The 15,100-nt window shown below is 36.4% G+C and overlaps 1 protein-coding gene across 1 annotated transcript in view; it reads left to right on the forward strand.

Moving 5' to 3' along the window:
• The window catches only part of ARHGAP40 (Rho GTPase activating protein 40), a 37,868-nt gene extending 26,569 nt beyond the window's left edge, over positions 1–11,299 (forward strand). The window contains exons 10-15 of the mRNA XM_083357643.1: positions 1,121–1,203; positions 2,211–2,417; positions 2,865–3,005; positions 4,262–4,422; positions 8,000–8,055; positions 9,078–11,299. Coding sequence (XP_083213769.1) covers positions 1,121–1,203; positions 2,211–2,417; positions 2,865–3,005; positions 4,262–4,422; positions 8,000–8,055; positions 9,078–9,184 — 755 coding nt within the window. The 3' untranslated portion in view covers positions 9,185–11,299. The remainder of the gene's footprint in view (positions 1–1,120; positions 1,204–2,210; positions 2,418–2,864; positions 3,006–4,261; positions 4,423–7,999; positions 8,056–9,077) is intronic.
• Positions 11,300–15,100: the final 3,801 nt, after the last annotated feature.

Genomic DNA, 15,100 nt, shown 5'->3' on the forward strand with positions numbered 1-15,100 from the left:
CATTCTTTCTCTCCTCCCTTGTTGGGGAAGGCATTAGGCTGTAATGGATCTGTTGCTGGACACGTTCTGTAGCTGTCTGTGTCTATTTTCTTGCTCAGTCATAAGGAGAACTTTTATATAAGCTAGCAGTAGGTGCATCATCTGCTACCTTCTAGATTCCTTGCTCCACTTGATTTTATTGTACACTTAGATTTTTTAAAAAATAAAAATTGAAAAGGGTGATAATATGCCTCAAAACAAAGCAGTAGTGTTGAGCATAATAATTTCCAAGAATTGGAAGCTCAGAGTTCCTTCTGAATTGCAGAAGGAAATAAAAATGAAATAAAAAATAAAATAAAAACTACAGCACAGAGCTGTATTCAAAAGAGGCTCACCTAACCTTCAGAAAGAAAGTTGGGATGATAAAGGTTATCTTGTGCTGTAGTTTTTATTTTATTTTTTATTTCATTTTTATTTCCTTCTGCGGTTCAGTGTTAAATAAGATGGTGGAGCATAAGCTATAGTTTACACTCTTATAAATGGATATTTTGTGCCTGTCCACACCCACCATGGTAAAGCCATTTTGGGAATACAAATCTTCCCCCATTCTGTGACACACACACACGCACGCACACACATACACACATGTACGTTTGTATGTCCCTCTTGCTTAACTTGCTCTAAGTCAGGCATGTCAAACTGCCGGCCCACGGGCCGGATGTGTCATGCCGAAACGACACCCACCCCATTGCTGGCAATGGAGAAAAAGTCGTGATGTGTCGCATGATGTCACATGACGTCGCAAGTTTGACATGCCTGCTCTAAGTCTTATGATTCTACTTATACTTAATTTCCTACAGCTCTCTGGAAGAAGATGCAACTCATCTTGGCATCATTTTTTTTTCAGATGGTGCAATTGAAGTAGTCATAGAAAACGCTGTTGTTTGTGCACACTTTTGAATAACTGCAGTAGTTGCCCATGATAGTAGCAGTTTCTTATCACTTAGGCTTAAGTTTTCTATATAGGTCACATTGAATCCTTTTCATATGAGATACGTGAAATGGAGCAACTGGCTGTTCAGAATCAGAGTCTTTGAGGATTAATTCTCAGAAAGAATGCAATTGTTCTCTCCTACTACAGATATCACAGATTTGATACAGAGGCTGCAGGCTCTCAATCTGCTCATACTGATTTTACCAGAACCTAACCGAAACACCCTGAAGGTAATCAGGCAAATGCTACCCAGGGAGCTATGACTTGAATAATTTTAAGTGGCAATAAATCACTAAATAAAAGCTGTAGCTTGGTAGTACAGTACATTACTTTTTGGCATAAAGGTCTCAGATTCCCAATTTTCTCCGGCTGTTAAAGTCTTATGTTTGCAATGTTAGGCTGTCTGGTTTTTTTCAGCCTTGGCAGCTTGAAGATACGTAGACTTCAATGCCCAGAAGTCCCCAGCCAGCCACTTTCTTATTGATATTGTTATAATAGGATTGAACGGAAGCGATTCCTTTTAAAAGAGATGGGCAATGAGTACTACTTCAGATATTGTGGGAATGCCATTCCCATCATCCCCAGGCTTGTATACTGACCGGCTTGATGGGTACTTAAGAGTTCAGGAGTTGGAGGAGACCATTGTTCATAATTGTTTTTAAAATTCCACAAATTTGCATGCAAGTTTTTGTTGCTGTTTTGTTCAATTGTTTCGTCACTTTCTATTTATGACAAAGCAGACATTGTTTTGCCAGAATGATGAGGACTTTTTGGTATCTGCTAGACTCCATGCCCCATCAAATGGAGATTTTTTTAAAAAAAAAGTAAAAAGAAAAAGTAAACTGAAGTTCTGGTGTTGCAGAGCACATTTATTTCCAAGAATGGGCTCATTAACACACTTAATGCAATAAAATTTTATGATAGCTTCAAAACAGTGCTTCAATAGTGTGTCTGCCTGCTAGGAAATAGCACGTGCTTTGACATTCTAAAGGTATCAGTAATGCAGAAGTGTTAGGAATTTCTGCTAACTCGTACAAGTTAAAGACTTTAATGCCCAGACATCAAAATATTTTTGATGCGCAAAGTATTTCTACCATAACTTTTTAGAAGGATTACAACACTGTACAACTCACTCGACTCAGTTTACAGATTTGGGCAGCAGATATGTATCATCAGCAAGCAGTCCTTAATATTCAGTCTCTTTGGAATCACATAATTCTCTCCTCTCCTCTCTCAGGCACTACTGGAATTCCTTAAGCTCGTAGTTACCAAAGAAAGGAAAAACAAGATGAGCCTTTGGAATGTTTCCACAGTGATTGCTCCAAACCTCTTCATGCACAAGAGTTTGCCAAGCAAGATCCCAGAAGGAAAAGAGAAGCAGCTGGCAGAAGGAGCAGCAGATATTGTTCGAATGATGATCCATTATCAAGCTTTGCTCTGGACTGTAAGTTAGGGGAAACTTTATTTACCATTCTTAAATTATCATTAGCAAAAAAGCTTAAGGTAATATTTTTCCATAAAGAGAAAAGTGTTGATTAAAATGATCCTTTTAGTATTTAAAATAACCTCTTTTCACTTTCTATTTCATGCTAAGAGTATTTACAAATTGAATTATTTAGATTAAATATTGTTCTTCATGTATAAATAACTCTGATCTAAGAACTATCATTTTCAAGCAACCAAGAAATTTCCAATGCCAAATGGCTGATACAATTGGACTTGTAAAGGATGGATAGTAGATGTAATTAAACGTATTTAAAAAAAACCTCATTAGTTGTTTGTTTCTCCCATCTTCAAGAGATAATTCAGAATGATTTCTTGGAGATTTCTCATGTGAATGAACTGTATCACTGAGAGTTTGCACACTTGTCATTTTTCATGTTTGCTTTAGGTTCCTTCTTTCTTGGTAACTCAAATAAGAAAACTGAATGAGAACAGCAGCTGGAAGTATCAGTTCTATGACAGGAGGATCAAGAATCTGTTAAAAAAGATTCATGCAGACAAGGAAAAGACAGAAAAGAACAATGTTGAAGTGAGTGAGATCGACTCTGTCCAGCCATTTTGTATCTAGGACATCATAAATGGGACTAAAGCTACCTATCCTCCCTAATAATTTTGGTGAATGAAAGTGATAGGGAGAATCTGTTCATATTGGCATGTAGCATCCAATTGTAAGCATGGATGTTTTGGAGGACAGAGGGGGAGCTGGAAAAGGTAGAAATGAAATCCATCTGTTCTAACTCCATGTATGTGGTCCTCAACTTATGATCATTTGCTTAATAACAGTTTGAATTAATTATGGACTCTGAAAAAGTAAGTAATGACTTAAATTTGAATTTGAAAACAACGCGATTGCAAATTGAATGCTAGGCAACTGGTTCACCTTTATGACTAGTTGCACTACCTTGCGGTTAAGTGATGATAATTTGTGACGTTTGTTGCTGGTTTCCGGCAAAAAAAAATTGCCATTGGTTAACATGGGTTTGCACTTAACAATCATGTGACTTGATTTAGAACCATAGTAAAATGGTCATAAACTCAGGTCTGATCACATGACGACTTAACCTATGACCGCTGTGATTGACAATAGAAATTCTAATCCTAGTTGTGGTCGTAAATCAAGGAGTACTTAGAGGCTGATTTAATAGTACATTCAAGGCATGTACACAAATGAAATGATGCCCCCACAGTATTACTTCTCCTAACTGTTACAATCATGCACAACTTTGTTGTCATCTGAAGTGACTTTTCAAAGGCTTCGGGCTGTACATTCAGTTTTGATGTGCAAAAGAATGTCAAAATCTTGCTAAGCAGTTTCTTTCATGTGATTCTTGCATGATGAAAAAGAAATTGGGCTGTGTTTTTTTCTGAAAAAAATCCTTCAAGAAAAGAAAGGTCTTTCCCTCATGTAAACACAAGGGGGCAGTCCTGTTTTATCAGATCTAGGCACTCAAACCACTTCTCTTACATGTGAAAATAGTAGTTTTAATCATTATTTCTTTATGGCAGGGGTGTCAAATTCGCAACGTCATGTGAGATGTCACGACGTATCGCAACTTTTTTTTCCATTGCTGGCAATGGGGTGGGCATGGCAGTTTGACACCTCTGCTTTATGGCAATCTTGCCCTTTGCTCTTGCTGTCTGGAGGTGTAGGCACAGCAGATATTTGGAGGCAAGAATAACTCTAAGCCCTGATTAACTCAATATACCTCCACACTTGTTACAAGCATTTGGATTTATTTTTGATTCTTTCTTCATCTCTCTTTTATTACCATCCCTTTCTTTCAGCCTTGCAAAATTGTCAAAATCCAGGCTTCCTTGTTCTTAAAAGACTCGCTAGAAGTTCATTTAACTCATGGAACAAAGGTAGCTGATGTTCTGAGACAGTTCCAGAAGAACCTTGGTCAGAATGGCTGGAATATTGTCAGCACAGTCAACATTATCAAATGGTAATAGTTTCCAGTTTCTAATAATAATAATAATAATAATAATAATAATAATAATAATAATAATAATAATAATAATAATAATAATAATAATAATTAATAATAACAACAATAACAACAACAACAATAACAACAACAACAATAATAATAATATTAATAATGATGATGATGATGATGATGATGATGTTGTTGTTGGAAGGGACCTAATCCTTACCCTAAGCCAAGTTATAGTTATGACTTGCTTTTACCTAGACATTAAACAGGAGGAATTTGAACACTGAGTTTAATAGTAATTAAAGGAAAGATATCTGTGTCTGTGTTTTCATTGGCTAGAGAAGTCAGCTCAATCACAGTATGCCAAGAGTTTCAGTGAGCACTTGATTTATTGATTTTTCATTACTGTTAGTAGCTCTGTAAGCCTAATAGGACACTGGTTTCTGACTTTTCAAATTTGGAGGTGTTTTCTGGGGAATGTATATTAAGCTACTAAGTGCATCTGTACATTACAATATTAAAAACAATTAATTTCAAGATAAAAACATCTTTATGAATAATGTACTACCATGAAAAATTAGAACACTCCTGCATAGGGACTGGTAACTGAAAGAATTCCCCTTCGCCTTATAATTGACAAAAAATCCTAGTTAAAGAATCCAAAGTAATGGAAGTGTGGTTCTGCAGATTAATATCTGGTGTATTGAAACCATCTCTTTCTATCTCTTGACTACGAGGCCCAGCAGAGATGCAAGAGGATACTAATAGTCAGTATCCATGGTAACCAGACTGGTTCTACCTTGAAGGAAGAGATTCCAACAAATATGTGTTGCATTAGATTGCCACTCTTTGAAAAACACTTTTCTGTTTTTAAAATTGCCCTCCCATACAAATATAGTCAATCTGGAGGAATTTGGGTCTGCTCCTGAGAAGGAGGTAGGAGAGGCAAAATGTTTGCTTAGTCCTGGGAAAGTAGAAAGTGTGAAAAAGAGACTTTATTTTGTTTCCCTTAAAAAGGGGTAATGAAAATTTGGGATAGGCTGTAAATATTTTCTTATATACCCTACAACACTAAAGTAGCATTCTTGAAATCGCTGCTGTGTTTGTTTCTTGACCTGGGCCTACTTTAAGTAGTTGACATAAGCCATTTCCCCCAAAACTAAAAGTGAGCAAAATAAATATAAGTCACATCTTTGCTAAAGATAACTTTGCATTTAATATGGCATGCTTAAGGTGCAGATATTAAAATGCTGTATGTTTTAGTTGGGAAGCTGTGTCAGACCAAGGTGGATGGAGAGAATTTGATCTATTGTTGAACACACTGATGTTTGAGGATTTATCCATGTAGTTATCTACAAATTCATAACCATGTAATTTTCTTGGGAGTAATACAAAAGTGGTTTGTTATTGCTATCTTGTGGTTGTGGAAGAGGGGGCCAGATTGGACTTCCAGGTCTAAGCTTCAGCTCTGATCCCTTATTCATGTAGTTCTGCCCTGTTTCCCTTTTTGAAAGGGGGCCAGGTCAGCATGGTACTTCCACATAGATTTAAAGAATTTTCACATTATCAGTAGATGAAGACTGTACTAAAGCCAACTTTCTAAAGAGGCATTTTCTGCTAGGATGAGAAAGGTTTAATTTATCTGCCAAATCTGATTTCCTTCTTGTCTTTCCCCCATTCAGTGCAATATAATTTTGAAACAAGGAACAAGGCATCACATAGAAGTATTTTGTCATGTGAATGTTGCTTTTAGAGTATCAATGTGCAGTCTCTAGAGACCTTGCTTGTTAGCTGGTTCTTATGCTTTATAGTTTCTGTTGTAATCTTGATTATTACAAAACCTTTTGGGCCAAATCCCAACCTGGATAATGCTGTCAATTCTATTCTGGTGCTGTGTTATAGAGATCTGACTCTTCTAATTATGATAATTGAAAGCAGCTAAAATATAGCAATAGGTAAAATACTTATTAGTCACAGATTAACCATTATGACTCAAACGTGGCTGTCTTAGAAAATCTTCTTCTGATATAATTTGTATTTCTGTTTATAAGAGGTTCCCTATGCATAGGAAGGGGCGCGGTGGCTCAGTGGGTTAGGACGCTGAGCTTGTCGATCAGAAGGTCGGCAGTTTGGCGGGTCAAATCCCGAGTGCCGCGTAACAGAGTGAGCGCCTGTTACTCGTCCCAGCTTCTGCCAACCTAGCAGTTCAAAAGCACGTAAAAATGCAAGTAGAAAAATAGGGACCACTAAGGTGGGAAGGTAACAGTGTTCCGTGTGCCTTTGGCGTCTAGTCATGCCGGCCACATGACCACGGAGACGTCCTCGGACAAGCGCTGGCTCTTTGGCTTTGAAACGGAGATGAGCACCGGCCCTTAGAGTCGGAAACGACTAGCACACATGTGCGGAGGAACCTTTACCTTTACCTTTATGCATAGGAAGTAATTTTCTTGTCTTCTTCAGTAAATAAAATATATGCCTGTACAGTGGAAAAAAGGAAGGGTGTGCCACAATAGATTTAAAGCATTAGCACTTAATGCTCTATTAATGGCAAACCTTTTCCACCAGGAGCAGTGCAGTTTGTTTGTAACACATTCAAGTATCTCTTGAACAGGCTGTTGAGCTAAGTTGAAATGTTGTCAATAGGTATTGATTTTTTTAGCCTTTTTTCTTGAGGTTGCCTTTTGCTAGGAGTTAAGGGAAGGAAAGGAATGTCTTCACTAGACTATTGTTCTCTTGAGCAGTTTTCTCTGGCATCTGCCCTACAGATGTGTTGTACACAACTTTCATAATCTCCACCTACAATGGTCAAATTGTAGAAATTTATTAAATTGATAATATGTCTCAGGCTGAAGAATCTTACACAAAGATAAAATATAAAGACTTTCTAGAATCTATAACCCTTGTCTTTCTTACTGCTATTCCACTCTGTGGTAATTTTCAAGGTCAGTTACATGCTATTCACATGTGACTGATTATGTGCCATCAAGTAGGTGACCTGGTGACCACATAAACCTTCTCCACAATGTTCTGTCCCCAACTTGGCCCTTCATGCCTTCCAATGGCATATCCGTTGCTGCTGTAATTGAGTTCATCTGTCTTGCTCTTTCCTTCCACTTTTCTCAGAATTATGGACTTCTCCAGAGAGCTTGGACTAATGTGTCCAATGTGTGGTCATTTGAGTCTCATCATTTGTGCCTCAAGAGAGAGTTGATTTGTTCAGTGATCCATTTCTTCATTTTGGAGGTGTGGGGCAGTGGGGATGGGGGTAGGTGGGAACTCTCCATGGTATTCTCAGCATCAAAACTCTTTCTGCATTTACATGTACCTTGGATTAATTCTGTCCACATATAGATTTATTATCAGTCTCTCTAGCTTAAAAACTATATCTTATTATAAAATTATTATTCCTTTAAAAGAAAGTTTTAACTGGGATTTGTTAAAAAGATATATTTTAAATAGTTTTTTAACTTGGTTTTTTTAACCTTTTGAAAATCAGATTTCTCTAAACTTAAATCTAGATTAATAAGAACAGTATTTTGTTTGCTGAACATTGAAGCATATTGTTTTGTTTTTCTTTGTTTTGCAGTAATGGTTCAGTGGATTCAATGAACTTCCTACTTTATGAAGTTGGCGGTAACATAAGTATGTGAATTTTACTTGCTTGCACTAATTCTTGTTCAAAGGGAGGCTGGGCTACTAGTTTCAGGGGATAAGATTTGGCAATGGAGAATAACCACTGTTGAAGGAATAAATAGGCAGTGGGCAGCAACTAAGAATTGACAGCTTTGACCATTGCTCAGTTGCAAAGCAGCATGGAAGTTGCTGAGAATTGTTCAGGTTGGGCATTCAGAGAAAATCCTTTTGATCAAATGTAAGAGACAATAAATAGTCTGGTTCCTACAACCTGACAAAAGCATAATCCTGATTTAGCATTATGTGTGAAATACGACGTGGTGGCTCAGTGGATTAGGACGCTGAGCTTGATCAGAAGGTCGGCAGTTTGGCGGGTCGAATCCCGAGTGCCGCATAACAGAGTGAGTGCCTGTTACTCGTCCCAGATTCTGCCAACCTAGCAGTTTGAAAGCATGTAAAAATGCAAGTAGAAAAATAGGGTGGGAAGGTAACAGCGTTCTGTGCGCCTTTGGCATCTACTCATGCCGGCCACATGACCACGGAGACGTCCTCGGACAAGCGCTGGCTCTTTAGCTTTAAAACGGAGATGAGCACCGGCCCCTAGAATTGGAAACGACTAGCACGCATGCGCGGGGGAACCTTTACCTTTACCTTATATAAGATAGTGTCTAGTATAAGTTGTTCCATATCAAAAAGAGAGGATAGCTGCCAGGTGAGAATGAAAATGCTTCCCAGGGACATACTTGGCAAATACGTTTTCAGCTACTACAAGTCCATTTTTAGCATTATGCTCAGCAGACTGTTTGGTTCTGTCATGAGCCTAATTCATCTCTATTTTCTCTTTACAACTAGAAACATTCTCTTCATAGGATCTTCCACCTTCCTATTCTTTACTTGTAACCCAGGAATAATGTTTCATGAAAAATGTTTATGAAATCATTTGAAACTAATGACTAAGCATAAAATAAACTCTAGTGCCAGGTTTATAGCTCATTTTTAAAACTAAACAAACTGTTTTCCCCTTCTAACAGATGAACATTGCCTGGATCCAGATACATATCTTTTAGACCTGTACCATGTGAATCCTCATGCAGAATGGATTATAAGGCAAACCCCGTCTTTTCCAAGAACACCTTAGGGAGTCTGCTTTGTAAAAAACAAAACAAAAAAACAATGGAACCAAGAATTTGTATTAAATTGTTTAAACAAAGGTGAAATGTTGGAACCAAGCACCATATGTTCATGAAGATAACAGTTTAAATGGAGCAGCAGCTCCAAAATTGGAAAATTAGCAATTCCCTTTGAATGGTCATTTGAGACAATAGCCAATAGAAGGTGGCAGTGTTGAATGATAACATGGCTTATATCATAGAAAAGCTGGTAGGAAAAAAAAGGACAGAAAGCATTTGGAAAACTCATGCAGATAATTTGATTTTAAGGTTTGTTCATATCGGAGCATATCTCAATATGCAATAGCTGGTTATCAGTGTTGACTTTTACAATGTGAAACTGAATATTTGAATTAAGGCTTCTTGTACAACCACATATTTTTTAGAAAATATTCCTATTGCTTTATTTCTGGAGAGCTTAATTGATAACCAGCTGCCTAGAATATAGGACAAAAATTGATTACTATAGTGGGAGTTCTGCTTTAAGAATGCTTCTGTCCATCGATGGGGTGATCATGCTATGTACAAGTAATAACTGTAAGTAAAGAATGTCTTCTTTAATGACTTTGAACATTGCAGTTTTACATAGAAGTGTTTATATAAGTTCAGTTTTACAATGAAATTTTATTTTTTAAAAGAATATGTTCCAAGAACATCTTCCTACTATGTCACAATAAACCATCTCAGTATTATTGTTTATATACATTTTTCTAATATTCAAATTGGATTTCATATTGTAATATATTTTCTTCTGCAAAGATCCCCAATTAGAAATTTCTTACACATTTTTTTCTAAGACAATTCATAAGTATCTGAGCCATACAATAATTTAATATTGATGCCTTTTTGTTTCTTTGATATACTTTTTTTTAAAAAAAAAATCACTTATGAATGTATTTAGGAAAAATCTGTTGCATTTGTCCAGGTTGTTCTCAAGAAAGCCATGATACTTCACTTGGACATAAATGTACATCAACCAACGTTTTCAAACCACATGCCAAAGGAAACCCATGTATTAGTAAGACAGTGTTTTTTATTTTGTAACTTTCAAAGAATTCATTTTGAAGATTTATTTTAAATACATTGTATTAGGTAGTTCACCAAACCTTGGAACTTAGTTGGATGATAGAATTACAGAAGTGTGTGGAAATGATGCTGCTAAAAGTGATAATTTTATGTATGTAATTTCTCCACCTTCTCAATGTTTAAACATCCCGAAACCTTTAGATGTGTTGGACCTCAGCCTCCCATAGACCACGGGTCAATGTTGGCTCTTTTATGACTCGTGGACTTCAACTCCCAGAATTCCTGAGCCAGCATGGCTGGCTCAGGAATTCTGGGAGTTGAAGTCCACGAGTCATAAAAGAGCCAACGTTGCCTACCCCTGCCATAGACTGACTTGGGAATTGAAGTCCAAAATACACATGGAATGAATTAAAATGTTATAATTACTTCCATTTATCACTGTAGTTTTCTCCTTCTACAGTAGATAGTGATAGTTCCTCCCTTTTCCCAAGAACATTCTGATATATACATTGGACTAATCAAGTAAGTTTAAGCATATCAAAGTCTAACTGAGACTAGTTGTCAATTAAGTCCGTTGAATATTGATACAAATTATTTTGATATATCAGATGAAACAGATTCATACCAGTATAATAAATGATGCAGCTTGTAGAGCATGCAGATAGTCAAATGGGAAAAAAGTTTTGATCCATCATGAAAAACTTTGTGTGAGATAACCGAAAGTGAATAGTAGTGGATAAAAATGTTTACTTTGATATTTATAAAAATCTCAGTGCTACAACAATGAGGCCAAACTTTTTAAAACAAATATTGCTGAAATAGATTTTTGACATAATAATGATATGAGTGTTATAAAGGAGACACCTGTAATATATAAGGGAAAAACACCATCCTTAATTCTGTCCTTAACTTGATTTTTTAAAATCATTTTGGTATGTTTTGTGTCCTTGTTGACAGTAGTTAAAGCAGTGAAGCATAAACTGGATGTTTTTAATAATGGTTTTTATTAATATTTTAATGCTGTGTTTAAAACAGTTACACAATAAATAACTAAACATATTTCCAAAAAAAATTTCATCCTGTTTTTTGCTGCATTTTGTTTGTTTCCGGATCTACTTCATAAAAAAAGCTGTAAATTTATTTAGTGATCAAATTTATTTGCTGCCTATCTCATGGTTCAGGTGACTGAGTGGTTTATAATGATTTTGTGTATGCAGCATGCTCAGCTGAAACACATAAATTAAAAAGCACATTACACCCTAACTTAATGAGTGACTACAACCAGGTCTACTATGATGTAGGGGATTTTTTAGGTGTAAAGCTAGTTTGACATGACTAGTTTTTCAGAACCTTGTTTGAACTTTTGGACATAAAGAACTCTGGAATTGCTGTTTTTCATCCTTGCCAGATACTGAAACCAAGATGATGAGTCATTTCCCCAGAGCCTCTTCCTCTTTGAGTAGTGTCCTGGGTCTAGTTAGGTATAGGGCATGGGTAGGCAACCTCAGCTCTTTTATGACTCATGGACTTCAACTTCCAGCTATGCTGGCTCAGGAACTCTCGGAGTTGAAGTCCATGAGTCATAAAAGAGCCGAGGTTGCCTACCTCTGGTATAGAGCTATCCAGAATATTTCAAATCAGTTGTACTAAGTCTTTAGACCTCAAAACAAAATGTTTAAGCAAAACATGTTATTTTGCTTTGATGTGAAGCAACATTGAGCTATGATCAGGGCCTCATTTTTTTGGGGGGGGGGGAATCCCATGTTGCAGTTTAGCCATAACTTGGTTTATTTCGGGGTTTGTGCTTTTTCAAACTTTTGGCAATATAGTAGCAGCAACCAATAACATCTCTGCTTCTTTGGTTTAGACTGGACGGGATAATTTGGAAGTGGAGTGATGAAAGGAAATCAGTGATTTTTTAAAATTTATTTTATTTGTTAAATTTATATGCCACCCATCTCTTCAATAGGTGACTCTGGGTGGCTTACCGAATGTAACAGCAATTAAAATTAAGCACACAACCGGACAGAATACCGTCTACTGGATTCTAGACTCTACTTAGCTTTTTGCTTTAATGCTATTCTGTCTATATGATTTGAGCACTTAAACAATTGTTAACCTCACCTTTTCATTTCTTATTATCTCTCTTTAAGATTCAGCAAGCTATCCAGTTGCTTATTTCTTTTAAGTTCTGTTTCAAACTGTTGCACATATAAGAAACTGAGAACATTGCATTTATGATCTAGTATGAGAGTAATTCTCCTATTTTTCATCCTGAATCTTTAATCACCTCTGTTGGTTGCTGTTGTTTCTGAGTATTTCCATGTGGATTTAAAATAGTTTTGGAACTACATGCTGTGCTTAAAGAGAGTATTTATAGTGTGTATGTATATGTCTGTATGGCATATTCCATTTTTTAATATGAAGTTGGTTGCTGGAAGGAAGGGAAATAGGCAACAAGGACCATAATAAATGAGAAAGATGGAAGGGAGAATAGTGGAAAATGGGCTCCTTTCAGGTGCAGGCCTATACAAATACTATAATTAACCTTAAGTGTGTATCTCCTGCTGCCTTCATTATAGCCTTTTATGTACAGATGTAAATTGAGGTGGCAGCTCTCTTCTACGCTGATGACACTGGTAAGCTACACTTTGTACACAAGAGTAAAATTGGGTATTATTTATAACAAACCAACAGAGCTGGTTGATGATTTAGATTCCAGTTTACAAGAGACAATTAAGAATATTACATTGTTTTCTGTCTTCTTTTTTAACCAAAAAGCAGAGAGAAAATCATGGGGCTTCTTTAATAGCCCTTGTGAGTCTACTTCATGTCCTTAGAGCACATTTGTTGTGTGTTGCATTTATTATGATCCACTTGTTATTATCCATAATTATTTTGCTTGGGGGAGGTCTCTTACTCAACAGCAAAATTTGCAACTTGATGATGAACTCTCAGCTGCCTGTATTTAAGGTAAAATTACTGCAATTAAGGAAGTGATCAGTTCATGTAGCTATCTGACTGACTTTGGACAGAACAAAAGGACAAAATTAGAACAGCTTTAGTAGCATCAAGGCAGGGAAGAGGGCTGCAAATTTTAGGAGCAACAAAAGTAGCCTGCATTTGAAATGACAAACTACATAATCCTGGTTGGGTTTATTCTTTCTATAACCAGACAACATTGCACCTATTCTCAGAAATGTGTAAAGTGGAATTAAAGAATAATATATAAAACCAAATGTACCCCAAAATGTATGGAAATAACAACAACAACAACAACAACAACAATAACAACAATGATAATATAGAGTTGGAAGAGACCTTGGAGGTCATCTAGTCCAATCCCCTGCTCAGGCAGGAAACCCTATACCATTTCAGACAAATGGCTGTCCAGTCTCTTCTTAAAAACCTCCAGTGTTGGAGTATTCACAGCTTCTGGAGGCAGGTTGTTCTACTAATTAATTGTTTTGTCAGGAAATTTCTCCTTAGTTCTAGGTTGCTTCTCTCTTTGGTTAGTTTCCATGCATTGATTCTCATCTTGCCTTCAGGTACTTTGGAGAATAGCTTGGCTCCATTTATAATATATTCCCCAATGTTGGTTTGGTTTGTTCAGCAACCTTGCTAGATGCAGTTAAGAGTTGTGCATACTTTCACTGTGCAGAGTACTTAGAAATCATTTTCACAATAAATCTTTGAGGTTGACTGGAATGGGGTGCAGATGAGTTTTTCATACAAAAGATTCATGATTCAGTCCCTGGCATCCTCAGATTGGGCTTGAAAAGGAGCCTGCCTTTCACTATGGCGAAGCCCTGCCCATCAGGATAGATCGCTTTTACCAAATCTGATAATTTTTTCAGATATACTGCATATGATTACAATTCTAGCCATTTCCACCATATCTTCTCTTTTCCTCCCACCTACAGAGTCTTCTAGGGATCTTGATAACTTGTATATTATTTTTAAATTGGCTTAATAAAGATATTGTCTAAAATGAATTGTGAAATGTCTAAGTATATGCTCTTTCAGATAACTTTATAGCTTTTTTAAAGGATACACATTTGCTGCTAAATTCGTTGCAAGACTCCAGATGTCATTCCTCCAGGATTTGCTTCTGTTGGTATAATCAACAGATCCCATTATATTTAATTTACTAGTTCTGAATATATCTTACTACTATTAAAAATGCAAATGTTGCATACAATTACAGGTATCCTTGACTTATCACCACAGTTGGGACCAGAATTATAATTATTAAACAGCAATTTTTGAATGAGTTGCACCTGATTTTATGACTTTTTGCCACAGTTGTTAAGCAAATCACTGCAGTTAAGTGATTCTTGTGGTAGTTAAGCAAATTTCTCTGTTGCCTTTGTATTTCAGAAGCCGTCTGGGAAGATCTCAAATGACAATGACTTGATCCTGAGATATTGCACCCATCGTAAACATAGGTGCTGATTTTGATTATGTGACCATGGAGACGCTTCAATGGTTATCAGTGCGATGACCAGTCATAAGTCACTTTTTTCAGTGCTGTTCTAACTTTAAATGGTCACTTAATATTTGGTTGTAAGTCGAGGGTTATCTGCAGGTTAGTGTTATATAGAATGCAGCTAAATAAGCTAGATAATGCCCTAATAAGCAGGCATATACATAGAATGAAGGCTACTGCTAAGCTTGTAAGCCGCCCTGAGTCTTTGGAGAAGGGCGGGATATAAATGGAATTAAAATAAAATAAAAAATAAATAAAAATAAATGCTTGTATTTGGCATATATTGGATGAATGATTTTTCCCCTCATGCGTCTGCTATTTTATGGCTTAAAAAAAAAACTTTTGAAATATATTGGTGGAATATTTCTCT

The sequence above is a fragment of the Vipera ursinii genome (assembly GCF_947247035.1).
Source record: "Vipera ursinii genome assembly, chromosome: 3".
Classification (NCBI taxonomy): Eukaryota; Metazoa; Chordata; class Lepidosauria; order Squamata; family Viperidae; genus Vipera; species Vipera ursinii.